A 10,117-nucleotide genomic window follows, 5' to 3' on the forward strand; every position below is an offset into this window, starting at 1 on the left:
TGGGAGACACACCAAACATGTGGAAGAAGGTGCTCTGGTCAGATGAAACCAAAATCGAACTTTTTGGCAACAATGCAAAACGTTATGTTTGGCGTAAAGGCAACACAGCTCATCACCCTGAACACACCATCCCCACTGTCAAACATGGTGGCAGCATCATGGTTTGGGCCTGCTTTTCTTCAGCAGGGACAGGGAAGATGGTTAAAATTGATGGGAAGATGGATGGAGCCAAATACAGGACCATTCTGGAAGAAAACCTGAGGAGTCTGCAAAAGACCTGAGACTGGGACGGAGATTTGTCTTCCAACAAGACAATGATCCAAAACATAAAGCAAAATCTACACTAGAATGGTTCACAAATAAACATATCCAGGTGTTAGAATGGCCAAGTCAAAGTCCAGACCTGAATCCAATCGAGAATCTGTGGAAAGAACTGAAAACTGCTGTTCACAAACACTCTCCATCCAACCTCACTGAGCTCGAGCTGTTTTGCAAGGAGGAATGGGCAAAAATTTCAGTCTCTCGATGTGCAAAACTGATAGAGACGTACGCCAAGCGACTTACAGCTGTAATCGCAGCAAAAGGTGTCGCTACAAAGTATTAACTTAAGGGGGCTGAATAATTTTGCACGCCCAATTGTTATTTCGGCATCACTTTGATCAGCAAGATGTTTATTTGGGTTCATACAGCTGAAGTAACCACGGCTTGTGTTTATTCATTTTATTGTATGGTGTGTGAACACTTGGCAGTGGCCCAGTGTTAAAACACCTGCGAGGAAAGCGATGCAAGGATAAAATTTGCTTTTGGCGGGAATGCACAGTTAGGGTTCTCCTGCTCTCCTTTACAGACCAGACACAAAAATAACACCAACAGTTAGAGTGCTGTCAATTAATTTCAATAAGCATCAGGGTTCTTCAGCTCTCAGAACAGACACATGCAGTGCTGTCTGACAGCTGGTGGTGGAGACTAGAGGGCAGAGGGAGGCAGTAGCTTACCTGTGAGCTTGTTGTGGCTGAGGACCAGCTGAGTGATGTTAGACAGAGTGACTGAAACGACACACAGCATCAAGTCAGCACAGGTCTGCACAGGTCAACATCAGGTCAACACAGCAAGTCACCGCAGCATCAAATCAACACAGCGTCCACTCAAGCAGCGTCAAGTCAACACAGCATCAAGTCAACATTAGGTCAACACAGCAAGTCACGCAGTGTCATGTCAACGCAGTGTCATGTCAACGCAGCATCCAGACACGCAGCCTGAGGTCAACACAGCATCAAGTCAGCACAGGTCTGCACAAGTCAACATCAGGTCAACACAGCAAGTCACCGCAGCATCCAGTCAAGCAGCCTGAAGTCACGCAGCGTCAAGTCTACATCAGGTCAACACAGCAAGTCATGCAGCATCAAATCAACACAGCGTCCACTCAAGCAGCGTCAAGTCAACATTAGGTCAACACAGCAAGTCACGCAGTGTCATGTCAACGCAGTGTCATGTCAACACAGCATCAAGTCAACATTAGGTCAACACAGCAAGTCACGCAGTGTCATGTCAACACAGTGTCATGTCAACGCAGCCTGAGGTCATGCAGCCTGAAGTCAACACAGCATCAAGTCAGTACAGGTCTGCACAAGTCAACATCAGGTCAAAACAGCAAGTCATGCAGAATCAAATCAATACAGCGCCCGTCAAGCAGCCTGAAGTCTGAAGTCACGTGGCATCAAGTCAGCACAGGTCAACATGTCAACACAGCAAGTCACGCAGTATCATGTCAACGCAGCGTCCAGACACGCAGCCTGAAGTCATGCAGCCTAAAGTCAACACAACATAAAGTCAGCATATGTCAACATCAGGTTAACACAGCAAGCGTTGACTCAACTCAGCGTCAAGTCATATCGATCACATCACATTAGACATCAGTAGCCTAACTATTGTGTGACTGATTACGTTTTGATCAGTCACACAGTGATTTAATCTACTGATCTATCTAACTAAAACGTATTCCACTCATGGTAAACAAACACGTGGAAAAGGTCCTAAATAAGGACCATCACCCTGAGCCAGCTTAGCGGAAGACAGAATTTCAACAGGAAGTGACAGACTGCATCACTTCACTTCATCAAGGGACATCTGCTTTTGTTGAAACAGCCTAAGTCACAGCCAGGACAATAAATAGAGAAATCACAAGAACAGAATATTTTACAAAAGACAATGTTCTAGCTCAGTGTGTTAGCTTACTAAAGCTGTGTGGCAGTGTCTGAGGAGGCTCTTCGTGTGAGTTAAAGCTAAAGCTAACGGAGGGTCTGCCTGTGTGGTCTTACACAGTCCCGGGACGTCCAGCATGTTGGAAATGCCCCTGTCGCACATCTCCACCTCTGGGAGGTTCTTGTCCCGACTCTCCTCCACGATCTTCTTCAGAGACTTGGACATTTTCCTGAAAACACGGATCCAGAAAAGTACAACGTGCTGTTAGAAAGTTCGTTCAGTGTAACTGTACACGAGACAACGCACGGCGCCGGGTTATCGTCAGCGGACTGACAGTCTGAGCAAAGGACGGAGAAAGCGAAAAATTGTGATTCCAGACTTAGCTGCGAGCTCACACCCTACCGGAAGTTTGTGTGAGCGCCACCACTCCATATTAGGACACTTCCTGTCCCTGTGCAATTTGTGTTGTAATGATGTTTGATTTGTATGCCAGAACACTGCAATCAGGTTTTTGGTGGGAATGCAGATGTGTATGTGCACACACACACACACACACACACACACACACACACACACACACACACACACACACACACACACACACACACACACACACACACACACACACACCACATAGTTTTTATTAATTAAAACTACTTGACCACTTCATGAGTGGTTGCTGGCTAACTCTGAAGCAGCTGCTGAGGAGCACAACACTGGTCTCGACTCATTAGTTACTGCTTACCTAACACTGCAACACAGATTAAAGGTACTCAGTAACCCCTGGTGGGGTTTTGCTGGGGAATTCGGTTAGTTTCTTAACAACAAACCAGAGACGGTAGAAAACCTTTTAATCATCGTATTCAGATCAAAAACATTCATATGTTCATATTCACATACATGTGATGTTGATGCCTTAAAATACTAATACACAGAGTGTGTGCTGGTGTATGTAACCTTCACCAGTTTTCAGCATTCAGCAACATAATCAATCCTCAGAACAAACGTCTTTATCTGAAGCTGATTCTCTTGTTTTGTCCACCCCATTTATAACACAGACAGTATTAGTGTATGAGTAACGAGGATTTCTAATAATGCCGAGACGTAGCTGTAGGGAAGTAGGAAACCACAGATAGCTGAGATCATCTCACAAGCAGCAGTGTCCTGCTGTACCGGCGGGAGGCAGCACTGCAGGCCGAGTCTCCCGGAGAGGAAGAGGAAGAAGAAGAAGCTGCTGCATGCCATCCAGCCTCCACACCAGCTGGTGGCGGTGCGGTTTCCAACGTCCTTAACCCACGAAGAAGAAGGACAGGCATGGAGGCGCTGCGTGTGCTGGAGCTGTACAGCGGAATAGGAGGGATGCATTACGCGCTGAAGGGTAAGCTGGCAGACCCTGATTTTACTTAAGTGGTAGGGCTACACCCTATCCTCTGCGCATGTTGCTGGAGCGGATCACTGTGACTCTGTTCAAGAGGCAGAAGTAACCATGCAGTCCAGAGGATTTGCCTGAGATCGGGGCGCATCCCAGTTCTCTTAACCGCATCCACGTTTCATGCACACATCTTTTTCTTGCTGATCGCAGCAGCAGGCTGTAGACTTTTGATGGAGTTTGTGTCTGTGCAGATGGAGGATTATCACTGCACCTGTTACCTGTTTAACAGCTTGCCCAGCTGGTCCACAGAAGGACGTGTTTCTTGGAGCTTATTTCTTATTCCACCCTTTTACTGCTTCACTCGCCACCTGTTTTTACTGTTTCCTCAGTACTTGAATCTGGGGTGAGTTCAGCGCCGACAAAACGTAGCAAAACGTTTTTTCAACGGAAACGGCGGTGCTTTGAACACCCTGTTTTTCCTGCCTTTTTAACAACGTTGTGTTTACAAACCTATCTCAGCTGATTGGGTAACATCTGTGACACACCCACCAAACGGGAGAAAACATACCTAGAAGCCCGTTGCTGAATGTTGCACAACGTTTCAAGGAAATATGCCGTTCAGTCCGAAAACATTGCTAACCGTTACAAAACGTTTTGAGATTGCCCCTGCTTAGCCTGTCTCTTCCTGTGTCTCTCTCCCTGTATGAGTCTGCTCTGCTGACTTTCTCCATAAGCACTATAAAGTCGCCCAAAAAACTCACAACTCATCTTCAGAATCAGAATCAGTTTTATTGCCAGGTATGTGTACACATACGAGGAATTTGACTTGGGATTGTACATTGATCACGATGTGCTTACTTATACAATAATAATATAATAATAATAAAACAAAATCAGACACAAACTACAGTATAGACAACACTAATATACACACTATGAACAAAACAATATAGACATATTGACAAATAGTGCAGTAATCAGAGTGCAAAGGATGCAAGAGTAAACTATTCTCATTATGTACATGTTGAAGGTGGATATGATATACAGGTACACATGTACACAGTGTGATGGAGCATAGTGCAAAGGATGCCCTGAGGTAGGTGTATTGGTATACAGTATATACAATATGACATAGTATGAACATAGTATGAACAGCACTGAAATAGAGAATGGTGAATAAATAAATAATAAGTGGAAACCAGTAAACAGGTGCTGATTAGAGGCAGAGTTACTGGGTTATTGCACAGGAATTGTTCCTGACACTGTGAGTCAGAAATCAGCTGTTCATCAGAGTGATGGCTTGTGGGAAGAAACTGTTCCTTAGTCTATTGGTTTTGGCGTACAGTGCTCTGTAGCGCCTACCAGAGGGGAGGAGCTGGAACAGGTTGTGTCCGGGGTGAGATGGATCTTGTGGATGTTTGTGTTTTCACAGCAGCAGGCGGAGGAGGCTTCTTAATGATGGAGCTTATCCAAACATCCGGTGTGTTCGCTGTTATCATATATTCATTATCTGTATTTGTTGATTTTCTGAGTGGGACTTCATTATTGAAATACCCAGAATAGGATCATGTTCTCCAGATGCAGGGGAACATGCTTCAATCCCATCAATAGTCGCATCAGTTTTCACTGAAATAAATATTTCAGTTTATTTCAGTATATTTATGACAGATAAACGTACGTGGCCTTTAGTAGAAAACACACAACTAACAGCTGACACCACGTTTCGTTTCACTTTCAGGTAAGTAGAAACATCTCTCAGACTTGTATCAGATTAATGATGACACATGATACACATAACATTCTGTGGGATTTATTGATGTTGGCAGTGTTTTGAACAGGCACCGACACAGTCACCTACTTTGTTATCTCCTAGTACTCACTTTCAATGTCCTGACATCAGCAACACAACCACAGCCTCAGGCAAACAGATGTCACCAGTTCAACCACAACACCGGAAACCACGCACAGCAACTCAGGGACTCAAAGGTCAAAGAGACCAGGAGTCAGCGTCAGCCAGAGAGAGACCAAGAAGGCCAGTGAGCATCTCCTCTAAACTACCTGTTACCAAGGGACTACCAGTGAACCATGAGCAAACACCATCCACTGATGAAGGCCGCAAGATGCAGCTGAAAGCTCGTAGTAGTAGCAGTAGTGGACCAACGTTGGTTCAGTAGAGCGCCTGAACAGGGCAGAAGGGGGACTCTGGTATAAATGAGGCTTGTCATGTGCAGGGAGGAGGTGGTGTTCAGGCATGCATCATGTCTGTAGCTCACACACACTCTGTTTTCTTCTTCCAGAGAGTGGCATACCTTTCCAGGTGGTGGCTGCCATCGACATAAACACCACAGCCAATCAAATCTACAGGCACAACTTCCCTGACACCCCCCTTTGGAACAAGACCATTGAGGTGGGTGGCAGTGGAGGGGTTAGGGCTGACAGTGATTCAGACCTGTCTGCAGGTCAGTGTGTGTGTTGCCTGTGACAGACTGGAAACGACTCTGGGTTGCATTTTTCTTTCCAGTGTTGTAACTTTCTGTGTCTTACTGTCTTTGTTTTCAGGGCATCGCACTAGATGACTTCAACAAACTAGCCTTCGACATGCTTCTGATGAGCCCTCCTTGCCAGCCTTTCACCAGGTATGTCCTGAGTTTGTGCACTGAGGGGACTGTAAGAGGACTCTAAAGGTGTTGGCTCTCTTCTGCTCTCCCTCAGGAAAGCAAATGCTAGCCTAATATCAGCAAACAGTGTATTAAACTGGATTCAGTCTTTAGAATCAGAATCAGCTTTATTTGCCAGGTATGTGTACACATACGAGGAATTTGACTCTGGATTGTACAATACTCACGATGTGCTTACTTCTACAATAAGACAATAATAAAATCAAACACAGGCTACAGTATAGAGAACACATATATGCACACTATGAAAAAAAACAGACAGATTGAGACAATAGTGCAATGAGCAGAGTGCAAAGGATGCAGGAGAAAAATATTATTACCATTATTGTTAATTCAATTCATTTCAATTCAATTTTATTTATATAGCGCCAAATCACAACAACAGTTATCTCACAGCGCTTTCCATAAAAGAGCAGGTCTAGACCATACTCTGTGGTGTTATTTACAGAAGCCCAACAGTTCCCAACCAAGCAGGGTTATTGCGAAGGAATGGTTCCTGACATTGTGAGTCAGAGACAGCTGTTCATCAGAGTGATGGCTTGTGTGAAGTCTGTTGGTTTTGGCGTACAGTGCTCAGTAGCGCCTACCAGAGGGGAGGAGCTGGAACAGGTTGTGTCCCAGGGTGGGATGGATCTGAAGTGATGTTTCCTGCCCGTTTCCTTACTCTGGAAATGTAGTTCTCAATGGAGGGCAGGTTGGCACCGATTATCTTTTCTGCAGTCCTGACTGTCCATTGTAGTCTGCTCCTGTCCTTTTTGGTGGCAGATCCAAACCAGACTGTGATGGACAGAGGACAGACTGGATGATGGCTGTGTAAAAGTGGATCAGCAGCTCCTTAGGCAGGTTGAACTTCCTGAGCTGGCGCAGGAAGAACATCCTCTGCTGGTCCTTCTTGATGATGGTGTCAGCGTTGGGCTCCCACTTTAGGTCCTGGAATATAGTGGATCCCAGAAACCTGAAGGATTCCACAGCAGACACAGGGCTGTTTAGAATGGTGATGAGGGGCAGAGAGGGGGCACCTTTAGCTTATTTCACAAATTGATATCGTTAACATCGTTGATAACCAGGAAGGAGCAGTATTTTGTGATGATGTCCTGTGACAGTAATGAAGGCATCCCACAGTGTCTGACAGACCTGGCTCTCCGCTCATTTGTTTTCTGACAAACTCTTTCTGTCCAGTCCGGGTCATCATTTTGGTTTTGACACCTGTGTTGCCAGCTCTGGTAATGAAGCAGTTATGATCAGTAAGTAATGGTTGGTGTTAAGGTGTGAGGGGTACAGGACGATGCACGTGGTGTTGAAGCCCTGTAGAGTACAAGACTGGTGAAAACTGTCACTGACACGCAAAAAGCAACAGTCAGGACTTTCTTTTGTGTTGTCCCACCTAATAGCTAAATGCATTTAATAAAATCAGTTTGGTGCCACAGTTCTCTTTGCAGCTGCTGAAATCACCCATCACTGGTTTAAACTCTTGATTATATAAGTTGTAATTACAATTTTTGTAATTTGAATATAAAATATAATATTTGAAGAGAGAAATAGTGATTTCAGTACTAGAAAAAGAAAGTAGCACTGCAGCTTGTCACGGTTTGTCGTTTGTGCCAGCAGGAGCAGGTATAGGACCCAAACGCAGGACAAGCAGGCGGGACAGATGCAGTCTTTTAGAATTTATTAAACTCAAAAGGAACTAATCTTACGCTGATGATACACGGAGCAACTTTTAGAGCAATCGTGCAAGGCAACGTTGCCGTCAATGGTAATGAGTAAAGATTACTACTGTAATCCCCTTCCCCCACCACTCCGCCACCCGCCCCGCACCGCCGCTATCCGTTCAAAACATAGTCAGACTTGCCACTAGCAAGATTGCCCAGCAAGATTGCTCAAAAAGTTGCTCTGTGTATAATCAGCTTTACAGCAGAGTCCAAACCAAGGTTGGCCGCAGAGCAGCAAAAACACAGTCCATAACAAATGATCCAGGGGAAGACGGAACAAAACAATAATCCAACAAACGAGGTAGCAGAGGCAGGCAAGCAAGACACAAGGCAGTGGATGAACATACAACGAACCAGAAACAGCTGAACAGAAGTCACACACATTTAAGCACTGGCTAACGAGGAGGGCGGGAGCACAAACAGATGATACTAATAATGACAGGCAGGCAGAGAGACAGCAGGAGAAAACAGACAGATACTAACAAGTTTCAAAACACAAGGCAAGAATCTAACTGGAACTCAAAGTATTTAGTGGACACGCAAGCAGAGGAATTACTAGGGGAACAGACACAAGCAGACAGACCACGAATACACTAACAACAAGGAACACAGACTGAAGCAAAGATAAAACAGAACTCAGATTAGACATGGGCAAAACACAGAAGTACACAGACCAGGAGTGAACACTCAAGACATGAACTAAGGTACAGGACTAAGAACTAAGACATGGAACTAAAACCCAGACTTCCCAACAAGACACACAGACAGGATCATGACACAGCTTCCTGAAACGTGTCCACAGTGCTGCACTCCACTGAGCATTTTTACTAACATACTTTTTTCCACCTGACCTGTCTTACTGTCTGTGTGTGACCAGCATACTAACTTATTTCTGAAACACTGTAATTAATGGCTTTAATTCGTTTCAAAATGTTTTTCCTGTTTTTCTCTGCAGGTTAGGACTTAAGGGCGACGTTTCTGACCCGAGAACCAAGAGCTTCCTCTACATACTTGATCTTCTGCCAAGGTCTTCTGTCGAGCTTTTTATTGCCCTCTGCTGGGCCTGAATGAAAAACATATTTTTATATTTGATAGAAAGCCACAGGAGCTGCTTTTTAAATTATGACTAACATTACCAGTGTTTTAATCAGAATAAGAATCCACTTTATTTGCCAGGTATGTGTACACATACTGGCCCTGCGATGGACTGGCAACCTGTCCAGGGTGTACCCAGCCTTTCGCCCAGTGTCAGCTGGGATAGGCTCCAGCCCCCCGTGACCCTGTACACAGGATAAGCAGTTGACGATGGATGGATGGTGTACACATACGAGAAAATTGACTCAGGATTGTACATTGCTCACGATGTGCTTACTTATACAATAATACAATAATAAAGTCAGACACAGGCTACAATATAGAGAACACAAATACACATTAAAGCTGCAAGCAGCGTTGGGCGGGCCCTCGCACTTGTAGCGCGTCCGGGTGTGAGCCGGCCGCGTTGCACATTCTGGAGCTCTGCCGGTGCGGCTGTGAATTTGCTACGCGGTTCCGACGCCGCATGAAGGTGTTATATGTCACTTCCTGTGTTCCCTATGTGGAGCTACATAGCACTTGCCGCTATGAATATAAATCAGTATTGGCGTGTAGATGTCTTCGGGGTGGGAGAGTTATCAAGCACGTAAAGTTTGGTTCAGATGTGAGCATGTACTCTGAAGTTACGACAACTTCCTGTGTCATGGCGAAGACTTGATATTTGACGCCACGCCACGGACACGCCCATTGACGAAAACTTGCAAATAGCACAACTTTTCATCTTCAATGCCTTTAGAAGGCACAGCACAAATTTGAAGTCGGTCGGACTAAATCCCTAGGAGGAGTTCGTTAAAGTACGAAGTGTGTAAATCATCCAAAATTTGACGTAAAATTCAAAATGGCCGACTTCCTGTTGGGTTTAGGCTATGGCTCCAAGAGACTTTTTTGTGCATCTGGACAAGATACACGTACCACAGAAAATTCGTGCACGTAGGTGAAACGTGCGGCGGGGGCTGCTTCGTTAAAGGTCACTTTCTGTTGCCAGCAGGTGGCGCTATGACTGTGGGTGAATGTCGGCATGTACATGTGTTCAGGGCGGGACTCTCATCCTACATGTA

General features: G+C 45.1%; 2 protein-coding genes across 2 annotated transcripts in view; one reads left to right on the forward strand and one right to left on the reverse strand.

Annotated features, from left to right (window-relative positions):
- LOC123977926 (ras suppressor protein 1-like) overlaps positions 1-2,609 on the reverse strand; it is a 7,779-nt gene extending 5,170 nt beyond the window's left edge. Inside the window, exons 1-2 of the mRNA XM_046060990.1 lie at positions 2,319-2,609; positions 996-1,046 (exon numbers count right to left, since the gene is read on the reverse strand). Of these exons, the coding sequence (XP_045916946.1) occupies positions 996-1,046; positions 2,319-2,427 (160 nt within the window). The 5' untranslated portion in view covers positions 2,428-2,609. The remainder of the gene's footprint in view (positions 1-995; positions 1,047-2,318) is intronic.
- An 846-nt stretch (positions 2,610-3,455) lies between these two features.
- trdmt1 (tRNA aspartic acid methyltransferase 1) overlaps positions 3,456-10,117 on the forward strand; it is a 12,041-nt gene continuing 5,379 nt past the window's right edge. Inside the window, exons 1-4 of the mRNA XM_046061063.1 lie at positions 3,456-3,580; positions 5,872-5,981; positions 6,134-6,210; positions 8,920-8,991. Of these exons, the coding sequence (XP_045917019.1) occupies positions 3,517-3,580; positions 5,872-5,981; positions 6,134-6,210; positions 8,920-8,991 (323 nt within the window). The 5' untranslated portion in view covers positions 3,456-3,516. The remainder of the gene's footprint in view (positions 3,581-5,871; positions 5,982-6,133; positions 6,211-8,919; positions 8,992-10,117) is intronic.

Source organism: Micropterus dolomieu, linkage group LG01 (assembly GCF_021292245.1).
Source record: "Micropterus dolomieu isolate WLL.071019.BEF.003 ecotype Adirondacks linkage group LG01, ASM2129224v1, whole genome shotgun sequence".
Lineage (NCBI taxonomy): Eukaryota > Metazoa > Chordata > Actinopteri > Centrarchiformes > Centrarchidae > Micropterus > Micropterus dolomieu.